This window comes from Hylobates moloch, unplaced genomic scaffold, assembly GCF_009828535.3.
Source record: "Hylobates moloch isolate HMO894 unplaced genomic scaffold, HMol_V3 SCAFFOLD_16, whole genome shotgun sequence".
In the NCBI taxonomy this organism is placed as follows: domain Eukaryota; kingdom Metazoa; phylum Chordata; class Mammalia; order Primates; family Hylobatidae; genus Hylobates; species Hylobates moloch.
Genome location: NW_026652291.1, coordinates 29,964,162 through 29,985,698, shown reverse-complemented (window position 1 = coordinate 29,985,698; position 21,537 = coordinate 29,964,162). Strand labels below are relative to the sequence as shown.

The window sequence follows — 21,537 nt, the reverse complement described above, 5'->3', positions numbered from 1 at the left end:
ACTCCAGGAGGAAAGATTTCACTGCTAGTGTTTGGCCCTCTCTACTTCTTTTTCTCTGCCATGGTGGCTGTGAGTGCACTTGTTGATATGAAGGTATCAATACTGAGGCATCATCTATAAGACAGCTGCCCTGGAGAATCACCTCAATCCACAGTTGTCTTGTGTGAGTAGGAAGTAGCCTTTCTTTTGTTGAGCCAATGAGTTTGGGGGGATATTTGTTATTGCAGCAAAACCTAGCTTATCCTGACTATTACATATGCCCAATGTTGCCTGACTTTGATATTTTTAAAAGAGAAGCTTGAAATCTAGATTTTTTATATGAAATCTTTGCTATATTAAAAATATATTTTTTTCTACAACTATTTTTTTGAGATGGGGGTCTTGCTGTGTTGCCTAGGCCAGACTTGAACTCCTCGGCTCAAATGATCCTTCTGCTTCAGTCTCCTGAGTAGCTGGGACTACAGGTGAGCACCACCATGCCTGTCTTTTTAAAAAATACGAATTTAAGGTTGAAGCCAGAAAAGCCAGATTTTCAGCCTGCCAGCTACGCGTTTGCAATTTTGGTCTATACAATTTGAGTAGAGACTGGAGCAGCAAGCCTGTCTGAACTCCTACAGTGCTTATAGCCTATGTCACATCATTAGCTCTTAGCTACTCTTGGTCTTGCTATTCATTAGTTTGTAAATCATTTTTCCTAATTAGATGGGACATAGAACAGGTGAGAAATCATGTCTTAAACTTTGTGTACCTTGAAGGTACATGATAGATTTTCAGTAAATACTAGGATAAAGACTAGTTGATTGGCTGATTACTCAGAACTATCACTTTCTCCTTTGATTTTGGAGGAGCAGGTCTGGGGAATTCATTATTTTACCTCACCATTTCAGTTTTCCCCTCTTTGCGAAGAGCTTGGGATTCATCAATCTCCATTAAACTTTAAAATGAAATAGTCCACATAAGTCAGAGATGCAAAACCCAATGTATTAATTAGGACTTTTCTAATTGCAAGTAATAGGAAACCCAAATTCAAACTGCCTTGGGTAAGACAGAATTTACTGATTCCTATAGCTAAAACCTGCAGAAGTCAGGATGATGTCAGGCATGCCTGAATTCAGGAACTCAGGCAATGTCATTGGAACTTGATCTGTCTTTCCCTCCGTGGCTTGGCTCTACTCTTCCTCCCATTATCTTCACTCTCAGTAGATCCCTTTCACGTGGTGGCTTCTGGCAGCTTCTCTTTCCAGCAGATCCACAAAATTCCCAGTCTCATGAGATTTTCTTGGGATACGTGACGATCTCTCAATCAGTCCATTGACTAGGGCTGGGTGTGTTAATCAGGACTTTTCTAGTTGTGATAGGAAACTTAAATTCAAACTCCCTTAGGCTGAGTCACTTGTCTGTCCCTAAGAGCCAGTGTTAGATCAGCTCCATCCAGCATCCAATGTCTGCATAAAGGACCCCGTTTATGGCTTCTCCCTCTAGCCTCTCCCAGAGGCAGTGACTACGTAGAGGGGCCTAGTAGGGAGTATGTGGCCGGAAGGGAGGCCTTGAAGCTGTGTTCTTACAGCATCCTATATGAAATTGAAAAACATCCATATCAAATAACAGAGAAGATCTAATGGAGATTACAGGGAGGTAGAGGGGACTAAAGACCTCCCAAGTCACCCCTTGGTGCCACCCCTGTAACATATTTAATCTGTGGGGGAAGCAAAGGCCCAGTAGGACTGCTGGTGGCCCAGCCACAGTCCAAAACAGGCCCTAGAGAGGACGCGCTCTAACAACACACCCTAATTATTAGTCCCTGAATATAGATCAGTTTAGTTTATCCAAAGCCCCAGCTGAAGACACATCAAGTAGTATTGCCTCTGTTCCATGTTTTGTTCCATATAAACGTCCAGACACAGGTCTCATGGGAGAAACATCATGAGGCAGTTTCACAGTCCCTGGCTTTGATCTTTACGCTGTAGGAAAGGTGTCATTGGCCTTTCTGGGGCGAGGAGTCATGCTCTTCCACAAGAGTATCAAATTACTGCTCATTTTCCAATGTATATTCTTTCAGGGCCTTGCTTTCTTCTTACCTGCCCACACCAATGCTGTGAGGGAGACTGCTGATGGCGAAGGTGAAAATGGTCAGGCAATGTCATTGGGACTTGGTCTGTCTCTCCATTAGCGCAATTCTTTTATCCAGAAAGATTTCACTGCACTGGGGAAATAAGAATAAAGTCTCATGCACTCACTCACATGAGAGAGACATGCATGTTCGGGTTTGCTCAATTGCACCCATCTGTCTCAAGTCTTGTTGTTTCTTTCACTCTGAGCATCTGCACTCCAAGAAGGCATGAACTTTTTCTTTCACTTCCTCTCTTCTATGAGTGATGACCTGACATCACTCTCAGAAGGAGGCCGAAAGTCGCTGAGTATAAAAATCGTCACTCCTATCTGGCTTAGGCAGAAGGTAGGGGGCTCGATGGGTACCCAGGAGCTCTGGAGGTAGGAGATGCCACCTAGGGAACCCCGTTCTACCTGAGGGCTCTGTGTCTTTGCCTTTGTATACTGGAGGGCACCATGGATGTCGCCTTCCCTCTGGAGTCCCCTTCACCATTTCCTCTCTAGAAGGATGGAAGGTGGGAGTGGGGTTGGCTATTGAAGCTGTAACGGGGAAGAAGGCCACTTGGGGTCTGCTGAGGGCTGGGTCTGCTCACTGCTGTGTCCGGGGTGGAAAGGAGAAGCCCGCTGGAGCAGGGTACAAGCCCAAGGGTCAAACTGTGGCAGCAGTAGAGCAAGCCACGGTCTCAGGCTGCAGCCCTAGCGGAGGGCAGGCTGGTGCAGCGAGCCACCTCGGGGCCTAAGGGCGCTGGCGGGGGCCGGTGGGTAGGGGTAGGAGTCCCCAGATGCCTTCATCTCAGCCCAACCTTCTCCACCGAAAAATAAAGCAGGCTGGCGAGATCGCCTCCTCACCCGCTCAGTCCTGAAGTGTCCAAGGATGAAATTGTGCGGAAATTCTCCCTGTCGCTCTCAGTTTGGGGGGGAAGCGCCGGGACCGAGGTACATGGTTAACACAGGCTGTGCGTGAAGGGGCTTTTGACTTGTCCCCCGGCCCCGGCCTCTCGCGTCTCTCTCCTAGGGCTGCGGCTGCTGCTGCCTGGCGGGCACAAGCCGGGCGGCGGTGCGCGGGGGGTGCGCTTACATAACCGCTCGCCGCGTCCTGCTTTCTCGCGCGCTCCTGCACCGTGGGGTGGCGGAGCCGGGGGACTGCATGGGACCCGGGACGCCCCCGCGGGGAGAGGAGCGCGAGCGGCCGCGGGAGGAGGGCGCCCAAGGCGGCGGGGGAGGTTAAGGTCAGTGGGTGTGAAGCGCCGGCTCCACACCCCTCCTCCCCGGTTCCCTCCTTCCCTTCCTCTCCGTCCCCCTCTGACGTCTGGAGCTGGCAGCTCGGCCGGTTCCGCATTCCCGACCCCTCCCCGCCGCCCAGGGGCCGCTATATAGCCGGGGCTGATGCAACCCGTCCCGCCGCCCGCCACAGCCTGCGGGAGGGACGCTCGGCGGCCGCGACGGGGGGCGCTGGCGGCGGCGGACGCTGCAGCGGCGGCGGGGCTGGCGCCGCGGCGGCTCCCGGGCCGGGACAGGCCTGGGCACCGGGCGGAGCTCCGCGGCCGGGAGGCAGCGGCGCGGAGCGGGCACGGCGCCTGCAGCCGGGCCCCGGCCCCGGGGGCGCCGCCTCCGCCCGCAGCTTCTGCACGGTGGGTGCGAGGGCGCGCGCTGGGGGCGCCGGGACGGGCGGGGCGGGGCGCGGCGCGGGCACCTGGGACGGCCGCCCCCGCGCGGGCGGAGCGCGAGGAGCCCCAGCCCAGCCCTGCGGGGAGGCTCCCGCAGCCCAGGGACCTCGAGCTTTCCCAGCGCCGGGCGCTGCAGCCGAGCCCCTCCCGCGAGGCGCCCGGCAGCCCGAGGCTTCCTTTTGGTTCCCGCCCCGGGACGGGAGTCTCCGTCCGCTCCCTGGGCAGCCGGGGCGCTCCCTCCTTCTCCCTCCCGCGCTCTCCTCCCCCGTCCGTTTGCAGGGAGGTGCTCTCCTCGGGCGGCGGGGAAGGCGGGGTGAGTGGGGAGAAAACTGCCCGCGGAGACGGGCTGTGCGGGTGGAGATGGAGGGTGAAGGGCCAGGGAGGTGCGGGGTTGGGGTGGGAGTTAGATTGTGGAGGGATGACAAGGACCTCCTGGCAGGGAGGAAGCGCGACTCCCGGAGGACCTGGACCCGGAGAGTATTGAGAAGGGCTCGGGATTTCCATCCAGTGAAGGCAGCTTCTCTCATGGCCATTGCTTTGGAGCTCTGGGCTGAGAGGGGATCTAGGGGTGGCCGGGGTCCCCTTTGGGCTCTCCTGTCTCCCACGCCAGGTTATATAAGGAGGCAAGCAGGCTCCTGTAGGTAACCAGCCTCTCCCTTGCCCAGCCCAGCTTAGAAGGCTCTCCTCTGCTCCTCCCCTCAAAGGAGGTAGTCAAGGGGTAGGGGTGCAGTGGGGGGTGGGAGAGTGTGGGGGTGGATTGGGCCTTCCACCTGGACCCCTGGACCCTGGGATGGCAGAGCCAGGCTTTGCCTGGATCAGTGGGAGGAGCAGGGAAGATGAGGAGGCTGGGGAAGATGGGGAGGTCCTGGCTCTTTTGCAGGGATGGAGAGACTGGTGGAAGGAGAAATCAACTGACCCCCTTGGGTCATCTCCAGTTGCAAGATGGCCTGGCCCTTGCCCAGGGTGCTGCCCTCCCTGTTGGAATCCAGGGCATGGGGCTGTGGCCCAACCACGTGTGCTTAGGGCAAATGTGCTCAGGTCTGTATCTCAGAAAGGGCTTGCAGCCTGCTTAGGCGTGTGTACCCAGGCTTAAATCTTGGTGGTATCTCCCTAGGGTCTTAATTTGAGGAGCATCAGGAATTGGGAAGCTTTGAACCATGTTTACCCAAACGTCCTTTAAGCCCTTGATAGAAACTGCGTTCGCATATCACCTCCCTTCCCCCCAACCATCCTTCCCTGAGGGTTTTAAAAAACACTTCCCATTGCTTTTACCTTTCCAGCAAATCTGGCTGCAGCTTGGATGGATGGCTTATCTTCCTTTGCAGGTTTCTAGGGGAGAGTTTAACCAGGTATCAGATGTGAGAGTGACTCTGATTTTATATAAACCTGAGGATCCAGGAAGAGAAGCAAAATCTATTCTCATACCTCTGGGTGGTTAAGGTTTTGCCTTGTTTAGAGCAGGGAGGATGGATTTCTCAAAGACTCTTCTGTTCCCTTCTACTTTGGCTTTGGTTCAGAGCTGCAGGCAGCTCCAGAATCTTCCTGAAGAGCTGGGTGCTGTGTGATTTGAAGGGCTGCAGGAAGTCATGGGTGTGTAGACCTCTGGCTTTTCTCCTAGGTTGGCTGCAGCCACCTCCAAGGAGATGTGTTGCAAAGTGGTGACAATGCCCCCTAGGAACGGTTTGGATAAGGGTCTCCCCACTCACCCACTGCCTAACTTTTGCAGCTACCAGGGAATGCCCTTCCTGACTCCCTGGGTTTGTTGTCATCTCCCTACCTGTTTGCAGGATGTGTGGGCATTTTTTCCAACCTGCAGAATCCCTGGCAGGAATAGGCTCTCTGGGCCTCATTTGTCGTGGGGCTACTGGTATTGCAATGGGCTGTCTCTCTCGAGTGTCTGTTTCCAGCTCCACTCTGGAAAGAAAGGGGCCAACGCCGACTCTAGGCTGGCCTGCTCTGTATTCATTCAGCCCCAGCTCAACTTGAGCAATCAGAGCCAGGGTTGAGGGCAAGCTACATTCTTTTCTGCCTTTCTGCTGCAGGATGCAGTTTGCTATTTTTCCATGCGAATGAATTATGTTTAAAACCGAAATGGGAGGAAGAGAAAAATGGAGTGAGTGTATATGAGTATGTGTGTGTGCATACCTATAGGCAGGGGAGGGCAGCAGGCACATTATTTTTCCATTTTCCTTTAATTAAGGCTCTGTGGAGGTGTGTTTGAAAACAGAGGGTCTCCTATGCCTTTGAGGAGGGTGAGAACGCTGTTTTGGCTGCATCCCGGGCCATATGCAGCGTATGGTGGCCAATGAAACCGGGCCTGGCTCATTCTGTTGCTTGTCTTGGCAGTCGGTTCCATGGCTTGTATTACCAGCTCTGGAACTTAGGGGCTGCCAAGCTCCATGTGCCTGTGTATGTGTGTGTGCATGTGCATGTGTGTGCACACGCGTTCTTGTGTGTGTGGTTTGGCCTCTCGGAACTCAGCAGAGACAAATGCCTTAGCGACCCAGTCTTGGAATTTTCAGACTGTGTTTCTTTACTTATTGCTGGCTGTGGGAGGCCTGGCCAGAGCCCACCATTCTTAGTTGTTGTTGTTTTTTAGTCTATTTTCCTGCTGCAGCCCACGGGATTTAGTTGCGGAGCTCCATTTGCAAAGCTTCAGCTGGCCAGGGCATTTTTTAAAAAAAGACCAGGGCGGTTATCACACCTTGTGTGTGTGTCTGTGTTAGGTGTGGTATTGTTAACCCCTGCCAGCCACCAAGGACCAGAGCTGGCATGAAGCAGAAGGGGAAATAGAAAGCTTGTCCAGTGGTTGTATGCTCCCAGCTTCCTCTTGCTGCCTGGGTTAAAGATTCCTGGCAGAGATAACTTCATATGTATTTATTGAGCACCTACATTAGGCAGAGGACAAAGCTATGTTATAGGCAAGGCCTTGGAAGCATTTCTCTGGTCTCCAGGGAAGAGCAGCAGTTCCCTGGGGGTTGGTTCCAGGTTCTTCTATGGCTGGGATGGCTGTGCAGGGATCACGGCTGCCAGTGTTCAGTGGCTTCTCTTGAACCTAGCTACCCCTCCTTGTCTTCTTATGAAGCAGTGCAGGGATGGAGTAGATTAAAGGGCACAGGAGATGCTGGCTTTCTGCCTTGGGGCAGAAATGGAAACCTAGTTCTTGATGGCACCTTGTTGCCAGTGTCTGTGCAGCCGTGTTCTGGCCTGCAGGGTGGAGGAGACCTTAGAGGGAACCGAGGCCGAGGGCAGGTGCTGGGCCCCATTTCTGCACCTTCTACACAGCCCTGACCTGGCACCCTTTGTTTCTGTTCTTCAGTCAACTGCCAGGATACAAGATGGTCCTGCCCCCTTGGGGTTTAGAGCTGGAAAGTGGGAGAGCGGAGAATCCTCTGGGAAGAATCCTCTTCATGGCTGCAGGAAAGAGAGACTAGTCCAGAAGGGACCTTGAGGGGTCATCTGGCACTAGTGCCCCTCCAGGAAGGAAGGCCCTGGTGGCCACACTGACTTCACTCTTAGTATGTGCAGGCACTGTTCCAGGTACTTTCCAAGTATTAACTAATTTAATCCTCTTGACAGCCATACAAGGCAAATAACATTGCTATTCTTTACAGCTGAGGAAAGAGAGGCACAGAGAGGTTAGGGAACTTGCCCAAGGGCACACAGCTAGTAAGGGGCAGAGCTAGGATTCACACTCAGGTGATCTGGCTCCAAAACCGCCACTCTTAATTAACCCCACCTTCCTCTTGGCCTGCAGAGCTGGGGACAGCCATCTGAAGAGGGCCTTTTGCTGCTCGCCTTCACTCTCAGTCTTGGGGCCTTCCCCATCATCTTGCTTCTCGCCTTCTGGATCTCCTTGACTTTTGGAAGCTGCGTGACCTACGTCATTCAGATTCCAAGAGAGAGGTCATCCTGGGTGATTCCTTAGCTCCAAGAAGAGGCTTCGTGGTTGATTCTCCAAGATTCATGGTAGCAGGTACTATGCGCCATGACCACTGGCCTGGCACCTTTCTGACCTTCTCTGTGGACTCCTGCCCTCTGCATCCTGTTCTCTCCTGGGAATCTTCCCAGGATCTGGCTCCCAAGATCCTCCACTTCTCTTGTTGAGTCTCAGTCACCATTGCCCATGCCCTGCCCTCGACTTCCAACCCCTTATTTCTCATGGGGCTTGCCCCTGTAAACTCCCTCCCTCCTTGACTTGTCATTCTCACCTCCACATTCTCTTAGCACCAAGTCTTGAGCCTTAGGCCATCTGCACCCACGTGCACACCTGTTCCTATTCCTCATGGCAGCCCAAGCCAGCTGCTGGCCTGGAGGGGAGCTTACCTTCTCAAAGAGGCCCAGGAATTTTATAGCCTCCTTAAAACCTTTGTTTCTATGGACAGAAAGTTCATGATGCAGATGCTGTTTCTCTTAACCTGTTTCTTTTTATTTACCTTTGCCATTCTGGATGAAAATGCTGATTGTCGGGCACTTTCTAGCAAGAATGGCCCTTATACATTTGACCCATAAAATAAGACTGTTATTATTTATAGACACTTCCATTAAAAAAAGATTTAAGGACTGGGCGTGGTAGCTCACGCCTGTAATCCCAGCACTTTGGGAGGCTGAGGCGGGTGGATCACCTGAGGTCAGGAGTTCGAGACCAGCCTGACCAACATGGAGAAACCCCGTCTGTACTAAAAAATTAGCTAGGCATGGTAGCGCATGCCTGTAATCTCAGCTACTCAAGAGGCTGAGGCAGGAGAATCACTTGAACCCGGGAGGCAGAGGTTGCGGTGAGCTGAGATTGCACCACTGCACTCCAGCCTGGGCAACAAGAGTGAAACTCCGTCTCAAAAAAACAAAACAAAACAAAAAAAAAAAGATTTAAGGCGTTAGGTTGGTGCAAAAGTAATCACGGGTTTTGCCATTATGCTCAATGGCAAAAACTGTGATTACTTTTGCACCAACCTAATATCTTAACAGATTTACACACAAAAAGTGAGAGAGGAAAACAAGAGGGGAAAGCTTAATAAGTTACCTTTAGCTTTTCTTTTCTCTGAAATGACACTTCATGTTAGTATCTCCCAGGAGGGTCTATTTTCTAGACTTGACATGTTTTGTGTGTGTGTGGCTTTTCTTCTGCTTGTACAATGCAGTGCCCACAGGCCACTGAGGAAGAGTAGAGAGTACAGCTATCAGACCTTTTTTTGTTTTTTTTCAAGTTCTTTCCTCTTGGATCCATCTGGTCCCCATTTTCTTCAAGCTGGCTTTCAGGGAGCTGCATCATAATCTTAGGATCAACAACAGCTTAGGGTCCACGGTGACCTTCTGAACCTCGCCTGTCTGATTCATGCCTTGCTAGTCAGTCACCATCTTGGATGTGTGCTTCACCCAGCTTTCCTTCATTGGCTGGCTTCCAACTTATTCCTGGTCAGTGTCCCGCATTGCCAAAGTCTTCTTGGATTCCAGGCCTATATTTTGAGGCATAAGCCCCATTTCCCAGTGTTGGTGTTCTGCCAATATATAGAGCTTGCTCCTTATTTATGCCCCCTAGTTACTCATGGAGACACTGAGGATGTTTATCTTCCTTTCAGACCTCCTGGGCCCTGAAGGGAAAAAACTCTGGGTTCTTCTCCTGAAGCTTTTAGTGCGTAGTTCTTCTTTTCCTACTAAGTTGTTTCCGTATGGAACAACCAGTGTGGGAGATGATTTCACCTCTTGTCATCTTTCCTAAGTCTTCCTTGAAGTGGGTAAGTTCCTTCTGGCTGTTATTGGTTCCTTGCTGCTGCCACCTCCACCATCCCTCACTCCCCCTTTTTTATAGATCCCTAAATCATATCAAATTGTTTTATTTTTCAAATCACTAAAGTTGCCTTTCTGCCTTAGATCGTCAGCCAGCTCTTTGCAGTTAATGAGGATCCAATTATGAAAGGCAGCTGCTCAGCTCCTCCATCTTCTATCCCCCACCGCCAGAGACGTTTAGGATGACTTCTGGCTGGTGAATGTCAGCTGTTGTGGTTGTCTCCTAGGAATGGCATGGCTGAGGGCTTTGTGGTTTATATCTGAGCAGTTAGGGGCTCTTTTGCAGGGGGAGGAAAGAGAGGGGGACTTTTGCTTCTACAAAGGAAAGACTAGTGCCTTATCTCCTGGGTGAGGCTTGTCATTGGGATGGATTCACAGGTGAGCAGGAATGGCAAAATTTATGGGGCCCCTGCTCCCAGGGGGTGGCCACCCCTTCAGGGGGTTCCACAGTAGCAGAAAATTCATTATATTTTGGGATCATTTGCTAGTGTCTCATTTCTACCATCTGTATGAGAATAAACAGAAGCTGCAAACAGAGCCTATCATTCCCGGAACAGAATGGGGTCTGGCTTCCATCTCCCAGAGATGGAAGGTTTAGGCAGGGAAATACACAGAAGCCTCTGGAGTGTTTTTCTTGGGGTCTACTGTGGGAGTGAATAACTTGGAGGTGAAATTACAGCCTGATAACGAGCATCTAAGCTTCCAGAGACGGATTCTTACACCATTTGCTGAATTTTGCTCTGCTGTGAATTTGCTGTCATTTGTTCATTCATTTATTCACTTAGTTCTTACTTCAACAAGTATTATTGATGACGCTTTCTGCACCAGAAATGATGCTAAGCACTGGGGTCACCCGGGCAACAACCAGCCCTGACTGCTGCTTACCACCTGGAATCACGGCACTGCTGGCCACGTGGCCACATGATTTGTTCCCGGCACAGTTTTGCTACAAGGAATAGGTCTTCCTGCTGGCTCCTTCCCTGTTCTCCTTAGAGGAGGCCAGGGGAAACATGCAGCTCATCTACAGTGCCCTGGAGTGGCCTCCTAGCTTGGCAGGCTGCAGCCCTCTCTGCATTGCAGGTTCCATTCCAGAGGGCTGAGAGGAGGCTGTCTTACTGCCACTAGGCTCCAGTCCAGCTCAGAGTTTGGGGGATCAGAGAACATTGAACACCCACATGTCAGAGGTCTCAGGGGCTATTTCTGTGTCTGGGCTCCCATGCAGGCTACCGTGGAGTTATTCAGGGAACTTCCTAAACCTGGATCTCCTTGAGGGGTGGAGGGTCCTCTGTGCAAGACAATGACCCTCTACTATGGGCTGGTGTCTGAAAGCCCACCATGAGAAAGTCATTCCTTCTGCTGAAGGCATCATTACCTATTGGACCCCAGGAAGGGAAACAAAAAAGGAAGGGTGAGAAAGCTTTGGTCTGGAACCCTAGGACCAGGAGTCGAGCCCTGGCTCCAATCCTCTCCAGCTGTGTGACCTTGGAGGGCCATTTAGCCTCTCTGAGCTTTAGTTTCCTCCTGTCAAAATGAGGATGTGGTTTAGATGAGCACAGGGCCTCCTTCAGCTCTAAAACTGTAACTCAGTGTGATTGAGCCTCAGATCTTTTTCTGATGGCCCAGGGGACACTGGGTGAAGGAAGGAGAGAAAGGATGTGAGTGGGAAGGAGTGCTAAGAGGACCGGGTATGGGAGGCACAGTAGGTAGAGCACAGATAGAGGAGCCTGAGGACACCAAATAAAAACTCTGGGGCAAGCCAGGGAGCTATGGGCAGAGGCTTTATGACAGATGCAGCAGGCATGCTGAGGATGAAATGGCGGGTCTACTTCCCACTCCCAGGCACCTTGCTTTAGACACCTTGCTTTAGACAAAGTGATGGCCAGTGGAAACCTTTGTGCTTGAGGGTGCAAGTTACTCACATGCTTTTCCTCTTAGAGAAATAGAACTTATTGGGAAATAGACTCTGGACTTGGACAGGGAACCAAATTTCACCTTCAAAAGTGAAATGGAGATGGAGAATATGGCTTGCACTTGTGCCCAAAACAGGTACACGAATGCCTCTCTCTGGAATGATCTAGACCTGGGAAGCTGAATGGGGGCAGGTGGTTGTGGGTCACCCTCCAAGGCCACTCCAGCGGGAGATAGAGAGCCCAAGAACCATGTGGCCATCTGAGTACATTAACTGCCTAACAGAGAAGCATTGTCTGATGGACATCAGATCTTCCCTCTTCTGCCAAATACATCTCTCTCCATGGGAAGAGACAGGTAAAGATGGAAGGACAGGCCAAAGATTTTCCCTCAGGAGTGCTAAGCCAGTGAGTATTTTGATTTTATGGCCCTGGGCAGAAAGGTGAGAAGAGGGAGAAATGATTTCCTTTCCAGGACTAGAATCTAAGAGTAGTTTTGTACTAACATGCTACTTATAAGGCAGCTTCAAAGCTAAGACTGCATATCTGACCTCCATATTCCTAGCGCCTGCTGGCTCATAGTAGGTGGTCAGTAACTGGATGGATGGGTAGGTAGGAGGAACCCTTTAAGGGACTGGCTTTATTGGCAGACCAGCTTTCTTCACTGCCATCTGTGCCTTGAAATGACCATTTCTTACCCATGAGCTTCCCCCAGTAAAGGGAAGGAAGAATTCCCTTGGTGTTGACCTGTCTAATTTACATCCTTCTTCCATGTCTGAATCTGTCTTCCCTTGTACACCTTTTCGGTCTGGCAGAGCTGGAATATGTGTTTGCTCTGAGAATGAAGAGAACATGGAGATAGCCGGGCGCGGTGGCTCACGCCTATAATCCCAGCACTTTTGGAGGCCGAGGTGGGCGGATCATTTGAGGCCAGGAGTTCAACACCAGCCTGGCTAACATGATGAAATCCCGTCTCTACTAAAAATACAAAAATCAGCTGGGCATGGTGGCAGGCGCCTGTAAATCCAGCTACTCGTGAGGCTGAGACAGGAGAATTGCTTGAACCCAGGAGGCAAAGGTTGCAGTGAGCCGAGATCATGCCACTGCACTCCAGCCTGGGCAAAAAAAAAAAAAAAAGAGAGCATGGAGGAGTTTTCTGGTACTGGGTTCCACAGGGAAAGCACATGCTGATTAATTCCACCTCCTTTGCCTCAGTCCCTTCCTCCTAGATATAACACACACTCACCTTTAACTTAGGTTTGCTTCATCTCCTATTCAGGGTGTCTTAACAAATATGCAGAATAGGATGCGTGATTGGAGGGGAGGCACCATACCAGACCAAAAATAGCTTCCTCTGAAACAGGTGTGAAGGTGCTTGAGGTTCCGCCGTTATAATTCACTTTCTTCAGAGACTGTATGCTGCAATTGAAATCCCAGCTCCACCAGTTTTAACTGTGTACAACCTTGAGAGAATTATCATTCTAAGCTTGGCTACTTCCTCTGTGTAATGACCTCTGATCCAGCCTAATGGGGCTGCAGGATTACCATGGGGCCTGGCACATACCAAAGACTGAATACATGTTGCCTATGACTGGGTCAAGCATTGCCTTCAAAATAAAAAAGGCAGACACTTCTGGCAGTGCCAAGGGTGAGCTTGGTGTGAGTTAATTGAGCAACTTTTCCTCTATAACAGGAAGGACTATATGGCAGGAAGAGCAGCTGGGTGGGAAAGGGATTCAGGGGAACATTGGTGAAAGAAGCGACAGTCCTGGCAAGACGAGGGACTTGAGCCCTCCTGGAGTCCCCAACCTGGCTGACTGTCCTGCTCTTTTCCTGCCCACTCCAGGCTGGCCTGCCACTCCTCCTGCTATGATGCCTGGGCAGATCCCGGACCCTTCGGTGACCGCAGGCTCCCTGCCAGGGCTTGGCCCCCTGACCGGACTCCCCAGCTCGGCCCTGACTGTGGAGGAGCTGAAATACGCTGACATCCGCAACCTTGGGGCCATGATTGCACCCTTGCACTTCCTGGAGGTGAAACTGGGCAAGAGGCCCCAGCCCGTGAAAAGTGAGGTGAGCGAGCCTTTTACCCCTGGCAGATTCCAGGTCTGGCCTTAAACCCACCGCAGGACCTTAACCTTGCTGTTCAAAGTGTGGTCTGAGGACCAGTAGCATCCATACCTCCCTGGGGTTATCAGAAATGTGGAATCCCAGGCCTCGCCCCAGGCCTTCTGTATCAGAATCTGCATCTTAACAAAATCCCCCAGGGATTCGTGGACATATTAACACTTCAGAAGCACTGGGCCAGGGGAGGATGTTTAACCTGTCTCTGGTTCTCCGAGGGGCGGGGGAAGAGTGATAATAATAACAGTAATGAATAGCAATATCTCGGCCATCTCTCTGGGGTGGTGGGAGGATCAGGGGAGATAATGGGAATGGGAATGTGTACATGTTTTGAAAAGTAGACAAGAGAATGCCAATATTAGGTTATCTTTTAAAATTGTTATCATTAGTCACATCGTGGCCTCCACCCCTCTTGGCCCTTTCTGCAGCTGAACCAGGGAGCTTGGAGGAAGAGTAGCGTGGCCTCCCTTCCCAAGCAGCTGCCAGAGCTAGGCATGGCCTCGGTCAGCCAGCAGTGTCTGCCTTAGATGGCGTTTGCCCGGGACCCACACGTGGAGCACCCACATATGGCATTTGCAAGGAACTCCTCCTCAGGTTCCTTGCACCTGCAGCTCTCATGAGCCCTTTTCTCGGAGCACTGGTGAGCAGCAGCAGTCCCCAGCATGGCTGAGGATCTATGCAGGGCATGCCCCCGGCCACTTGCCCAGGGCTGGCCTTTTGTCTGAAGGCCTGTCCCAGCAAGGTTCCCAGCAGCGCTGTTTCTTCAGAGGCCTGCCAGAGTAGCTGCCTCCTGGAAAGGAGGAGCCTGTGGTGGGAGGTGGGGAAGAGGCTGGGATGGGGAGGGTGCAGGAAGCGGCTGAGCATCTGGGAATGGCAGCTCTGCTTGGAGGGAGAGTTCACAGGCAAAGGTGAACCTAGGGGGAGCTCGGAGGGCTGAAGTGCTGGAAGCGCTGGAGAGAGGGCTTTCTTCGTGGAGAAGGGTGTCTGGGTACCCATAGGGGAGAGCTGGGGATATTAGGCAACTATCTCTCAGCTCCCCTTCTCCTGACAAGTACCTAAAAATTGCAGAGGACTACTGGGGGCTTGGCCGTGGTGGCAAACTGGACATGGTGGCAAACTGGCCCTTTGCAGGCTGGACCTGGCTCTCAGATGTATTTTGTTTGGCCAGCTCCGTGTTTTAAAAGAAATGCGAACCCCCATTTCACTTGAAAATTTTGATTAAAAAATTGGAAGATCTTGTCATACACTGCCCTGTTCTGGCATGGCAATGGCTAAGTGGGGTGGACAGAGGCACTTCACTGGTTCCTCTTTCCAGTGGGCCACAGGCCCCTGCACCTCCCTGTTATTCTTGATCTTGCTTATATTGTTGGTTTTGCTTTTGCTACTACCATCTGCCTTCATTTACCTCTACTGCCTGGTCCCTGTTAGCCATTTGTGCTCAAGACACGTGGATAAGGTCCATCATAGGTGCCTACTAAGGACTGTGGATTACAAGCTGTGAGTTGACAGTGATTATATTCTTCTGAATTGATCTTGTAAGCCAATGTGTTGTTGGAGCACTTCCTGGCTTATTTAGTGTTCTGTCTTCGCGATGGAGGGTCCTTGTCTTTTGGCCCTCTGCTCCTCACCTTCCCAGGTCTGTAACTTGAGAGCATCTGTTTCTGGATCATTCCACAGTAAAATTGCCATTTAGAGCCAGTAGCTGAGCAGTTTCACGGGGGCACTAAGGCTGCGCATGGGGTTGATGAAGAGCCAGGTGTCTTGGGCAGAGGTCGCCAAGGTGGGATTCGCCTAGGGGGCTGAGTTACCATCTCTCTCCTCTGCAAAAGGCACTGGAGGAACTCTTCCCCCCTTTTTTTTTTGTTTTTTTGGAAAAGCCACTTTTATTTGGGTTGGGTATTTTTACATTTTACAGCCACCCCCAAATTGGTGGCATCTGCCCTGTACCCGACAGTGACGTGCTGTCCTCACAGGCACCCACAGACGTGCACCATCCAGGCCGCAAAAATAACAAGCCGTTTTTAGGGCATATTTGCATGTCCTCTCCCTCACTGTCAGACTGCAGTGTTGTGGGGGCGAAGAGGCAGATGGAGCTGCGAGATTGTACCGATGTAGAGAGATGCCAGCCCCGCACTGCGAACCGACCTCCAAATGCTTCCTAGGTCAGACCCCAGGGGTGGGGAGAGCTAATTCTTGGAGTAACTAAAACCTAAAGGGGGTTGGGGAAAGAAACTTGCAACTGAAGAATCTATGGTCTAAAGATTTATTTGCATATGGCAAACTGCCTTGAGTGAATTTTCATATTGGCATTTTAGACTAGTAAAAGTTTCTTGAATAATAATCAGATACTAGCTCATTAAGCATTTAATATGTCCCAGGTCCTGCACAAAGTGCTTAACATGCATGACTTCATTCATTCCTTATTCAGTCCTGGAGTCCAGGTTACCTCCATAGTAGAGAAGAGTTTGAGGTCTAGGGAGGGGGTTCAGTCACTCAGGGTCACACTGCTGGGAAGTGATAGCCCTGGGGCCTGGTGTGGTGGACGATGCCGCCATTACAGCCGGGTCTCACTTGTGCTGAGCTAAGTCCTAGGCACGGTACTAGGTCTCTTTGTGAAGTACCTCGTTTACCCTGCACAAGTACCCTCTGAAGTAATTAGTGTTGTTGTTGTTGTTATACCCACATTACAGATGAGGTCAACAAGGCTGAGGGAGGTCCAAGGTCACTGGCTGAGAAATAAGCTCAGGCAGTCTGCCTTGAGCCCAAGCTTTAACCATATGCCGTGTGGCCTCCCATGACTCTATACCCCTTCCAGGCTTCTAACCAGAGCTCTGTTGAGCTGGGGAGCCTGGATGAACCTGGCCCCAGAATGTTCGATCGTTTTGATGATATTGCCCAATGAGTGCTGAGCCCTGCAGTCCTGAAGCCTTATTGTCTCCTAGTCCCGAGAGAGAGAGAGAGAGAGAGAGAGAGAGAGCGAGAGAGCGAGCCGGCTGAGCCGCTGTGCGGGCAGCTCTGTCAGAGCTGGTTCTTGGGCCGTTTGCCTTGCAGAGGCCAGCAGTCTCCTGGGCTCTGTCCAAACGCATGGAGCAATTCAGTAAAAGAAAATGGGAGGAATTAAGTTCAACGACAGGTTTTGTGAATTATAAAGTGCTTTGTGCTGATGTCATTATTATTACATGGTCAACACATGACGTTAAACTGTTTTGGTGCCAACTGCTTGCCTGCAGTCTGTTTGTTCAAGCCATATTTGTTAAGCATCTACTATGTGCTGAGCACTGCACCAGGCGCTGGGAACAGAGCTACAGATAAAGCAGTCAAAGCCTTACATCTCTCGGCGCTGTATGTTGCAGTGATGGCATCCAAAAGTAAGCAAATTAATACACAATATATAAGGTGAGTTAGTGGTCAGCACCATGAAGAAAAATTAAGCAGACCAAGGACGTGGCAGTGGCAAGACTGCTCATTTTGATGGTTGGCCAGGGACCCTGGGAACGTCATTTCCTGGGTTGTCGGATTTTTAAAGCTGTTGCTTCTCCTTTCTTTTCTAGTATTCCCTTTCAGGACAGCTTTGCTCTCTGGCTTTCTCCAGAGCTTTCCTTCCTTGACTTTTCCTCTGTAGCCCCTCACAGCTGGACTCCTCCACCAACCAGTCCCTATTGGCCTGAAGATCTTGGCCCTTCCCAGGTCATCTCCCAGGGAGCTGTGGCTGTGGTGGTCACACCCTGCCTCTGGGTCTGGAATGCATTTTCAGTTGGGAGGGGAGGGAGGCCCGAAGCCCCACCCTTGCACACACACATACACACACCAGACACTTACTAATCAACCTGCTAGACAGGACCCCTCACCCTCTCGCCACCTCTCAGTGCTCTAGAGGGAACTCAAGAGTTCAAGGGAGGCTAAACTGGATGACCTTTCAGGACAGAGGCTGCACACTGTCGTTAAGGGGCAGGAGTCGGCCTGCAGCTGAATCTTATTCACAGGGTGGTTTGCTTTTTCTTTCTTTTTTAACAAAATCACAGTGTGGTTTTCTTTGTCTTTTTTAAAAAATTGAATGTATTGCCATTTAAAAGCCAGGAAATGTGGACTCTCTGGCTTCTTTAAAAAAACCAGAATATCTAGCCACTTAAGGCCACACCCTTATACACAGCAAGAGGTTGGAGCTGAGGAGCAGATGCCTGCTGTATTTGTGTACAGCCTTGAGTTCACCGCAGTCCCCACTACTCACTGATGTCTTACCCCCAGCCCACTTCACACCGTCCGTGTTGCCAGCCTGATTTTGAGTCTGTGTCCCATGTTTATGTCCTACAGACCTTGCTTGTTTGTTTGAACATTATGAGCTGTGTCAACTTGGCAAGTCACTTAAACTTTCTATTCCTTGATCCCTCTACCTCCCAATTCTTATCTCCAGCCATTGTTCATTAGGTTTTGCTATTTCCGAATTTCGTTCACTTCAGGCAGAAAAAAAGAAAATACAACAAAAATCAAACCAATCATTCCCAAACGTGGCTGGTCATCAAAACACCTTGGGAAACTTCTTAAAAAATATAAATTTCCAGACCCCACCCGAGGCCCATGGAATCAGAATCTCCGAGGGTAGAGTCCTGGGAAGCTGTATAGCTAGTAGGCTCAGAGATGACTCAGCTACTTTTGGGAATGTGACTCTATGCGGTTTCTTCCTCTCCTCAGGCTCCTCTGATCCTTGTCAAGGAGCTTTCTGAGGTTGTCACCCTGAGGAATCGGTGCGTACGTATCATCATGGACTGCCCTTTCCAACGTAGGGCAGTTTCCCTCCAGGGTCCCTGGAGAACATTCAGAGGGTTTTCCCCTTTGGATGAAGTGTGAATAGGAATCCATGGACCATACAGCGGCCTTGGAAGCCATGTTCACTCAGCCCCAGGTGGTCTTCCCAGACTTTGTTCATAACAGAGACCAAGACGTGCATCCATGTTTAGCCTGAGCAGAAAAAGTTGCCCCAAACCAGCTGATGTGCTGGGTAAATGTTGGCCTAAGCACGCTTGTGTTTTTAGTGATTTGAAACGTAAAGGCAGCCCACTAACATTTTTTAGCAAGCTTTGCATAATTGGTTTTTAATTGTGGCTCTTTGGAATAGCATTGGCCTTCTTCCCCCTGACTCAGATGCTTTTTTTGTCTCATACTTGTTTGGCAGAGAGGTCCAATCTGTCCTCTCTTGGAACAGAATCTCCCAACTCATCTTTGAAATCTGTAATTTCCACTTTAGTTCCGTTACTTTGTTAGCACATTTTCGAAAGCTGTTAGCTTTAAAAAAAAAATTAAATTTGAGGGAGAATGAGTGATAGTTAAAGGCAGCTATGAGTGTGTTTAACATTGGCCCCTATGGTGTTGAGTCTTATTTGATACCATATCCAGAGCATTCACAAGGGCTCTGAAGCTTTTATTTAAAATCAGAAGTTGGTCACACCCACTGTTATCCTAGCACAGGGTCCCTCGGAGAGGTGGTGGTGAGGACGTGGCTGGATCTCTATGTCCTTAGCAGAAATCAGACACCTCTGAAAAGCTCAGGGAGTCTTACAGCTTCTTAGGTTTTCTATTAATATCTTAAAGTGAGGATAATAATAATACCTACCTCTTAGTGTTGTTATGATTTTTTTTTTTTTTTTGAGACAGGTTCTCACTCTGTTGCCCAGGCTGGAGTGCAATGGCATGATCTTGGCTCACTGCAGCCTTGACCTCCTGAGCTCAAGAAATCCTCCCACCTCAGCCTCCTGAGAGCTGGGACTACAGGCACATGTCACCATGCCTGGCTAATTTTTGTATTTTTTGTAGAGATGGGGGTTTTGCCATGTTGCCCGGGCTGTGTTTGGACTCCTGGGCTCAAGCGATCCTCCCATCTTGGCCTCCCAAAGTGCTGGGATTACAGGCGTGAGCCACCAAGCCCTGCTGTTGCTATGATAATGAAATGAACTAATGCTGCTAAAGGTTTCACATGATGCCTGGCACTTAGTAAGACACAGATGTAAGGTAGGCTTGTGACTCACTTTTCAAATGTGTTGATCATGCAAGGTAGTTTTTATAATTGAATCAAAAACCTGTTTCTTGGGCTTGTATTGACCTGAGGGTATTTTGCCCTCGGAGATGGTGGGTGGTCTGAGGTGTTGCGGGAGCAGGACACATCCAGGCTTCCTAACCAGAGGGGCTACTTCTGGGGCCTGGGAAGAGCTCTGGGCTTGGGTGCAAGTTCTGGGTTCAAAGTCTGGCTCTCTCGCTCATTCCCAGCATAACCTTGGGAACGTTAGCTCGTTTCCTCATCTGTAACGGAGGAAATCCAAACTGCCCTTTCCAAAGTAGTGCAGTTCCTGCACATACTGCACATGGCGACTGGATCCACATCCTCATCATAGAGCTTCATCGCGAAGATTAAGTGAGGTGCTGTGTGAAAGATGACCTTGACTGCAGTGCAGTATGTCCGTAAATTACGTTTGTTAGAGACTGATTCCATGTGTAGTGAACTACCTATTCTGACAGCACTGACCTTTCTAAAGTGTTAGCCTATGACCTGGGTGGGTTTCAGGGAAGCAAGCAGACTTTCCAGTTTCTGGTTGTTTATGCAGTTTAGATGCAGCTGGAGTTTTAGTTATCATCACAAACTATAAATGAGAAGGCTCTTCAAGCCTCTGTTTTCCCCTAAGCTGCCTTCCGTGACCCCTTATCTTGTTTCCTGTGGTGTTAATGTCATCGTTGGATTCCCATCAGCCATCAGTTTTTTGGCAGCCTTAAGAAGGGCTGTCAACTCTTCCGTCAATCCTACCATCTTACTTTCATGTTTCCAGGTCCACTGGCAACATGGACTCAGAGTTGGGAGACTGAGTCCTCTCCTGGGTGAGGCTCATCTATTTTTACAAGGGACGAAACTGTGAGGCTTCACAGTTGTTCAGCCATTTCAGTCTTTTTTCCTTCTACTGTGCCCAAAAGGCGCAAGGCAACCTGGCCTGAAGTTGGAGCACGGAGATCTAGAGGAACTTATGGATGGATTCAGGCAGGATGTGAAAGTGCTGGGAGTGAGGGCCTGGGCCTCCTCTGGGTTTAGCCACCCTTCCAGGTTGTGTACAACCTGCCATATGCTGGGGCTCATTGACTGTGCTCTGCTGTGTGGCTACAGGGTCCCCTTTTACTGAGCGTAGTGCATGTGTATGCTCTGACAAACTCCTCCGTGGTTTGCCTCTGTAGTCCTCCCTACATCCTACCAACTCCCCAACCCCCGCGAATAAAAACCCTTGCCTTTTTGGAGGCAATGTAGCAAAGCAGGACTGCTGCATTGGAATAGTTTGGCTCTGGAGAGTTCACTAGATGTTTGAAATTCAGTTTCGTCCCTTGTAAAAATAGGGGAAATAGACCCCTACCTAGTACCTAGTACCATATACATAAATTATCTCAAAATGGATCAAAGACCTAAATTTAAGAGTGAAAACTAGAAAACTCTTAGAAGAAAACAGCCGTACATCTTTGTGACCTTGGATTAGGTAGTGCCAAAAATAAAAGCAACAAAAGAGAAAAATAAATTGGACATCCTCAAAATTAAAAACTTTGGTACTTCAAAGGACACAAAGTAAAAAGACAATCCACAGAATGAGAGAAAATTTTTGCAAATCGTAGATCTAATGAGGGACTTGTATCTAGAATATATAAAGAATGATTACAGCTCAATAATAAGACAAATAACCCAGTAGAAAAATGGGCAAAGGATCTCAGTATTCATTTCTCCAAAGAAAATATATAAATGGCGACTAAGCACATGAAAAAATGCTCAACATCATAGCCATCAAGGAAATACAAGTCAAAACCACAATGAGATACTACTTTGCACCCACTAGGATGACTATAATGAAAAAAGAGAGATAATAACAAGTATTGGTGAGAATGAGGAGAAGCGCTCGTCATGAATTGATCGTGGGAATGTAAAATGA

General features: G+C 49.9%; 1 protein-coding gene across 6 annotated transcripts in view; it reads left to right on the top strand.

Moving 5' to 3' along the window:
* The first annotated feature begins 2,389 nt into the window (after positions 1–2,389).
* The window catches only part of JDP2 (Jun dimerization protein 2), a 45,628-nt gene continuing 26,480 nt past the window's right edge, over positions 2,390–21,537 (top strand). Inside the window, exons 1-2 of one of the 6 annotated variants that reach the window (XM_032179878.2) lie at positions 2,390–2,455; positions 13,317–13,540. In XM_032179878.2, coding sequence (XP_032035769.1) covers positions 13,340–13,540 — 201 coding nt within the window. In that variant the 5' untranslated portion in view covers positions 2,390–2,455; positions 13,317–13,339. The other 5 variants (XM_032179877.2, XM_032179879.2, XM_032179876.2 and 2 more) reach the window with 5 other exon arrangements.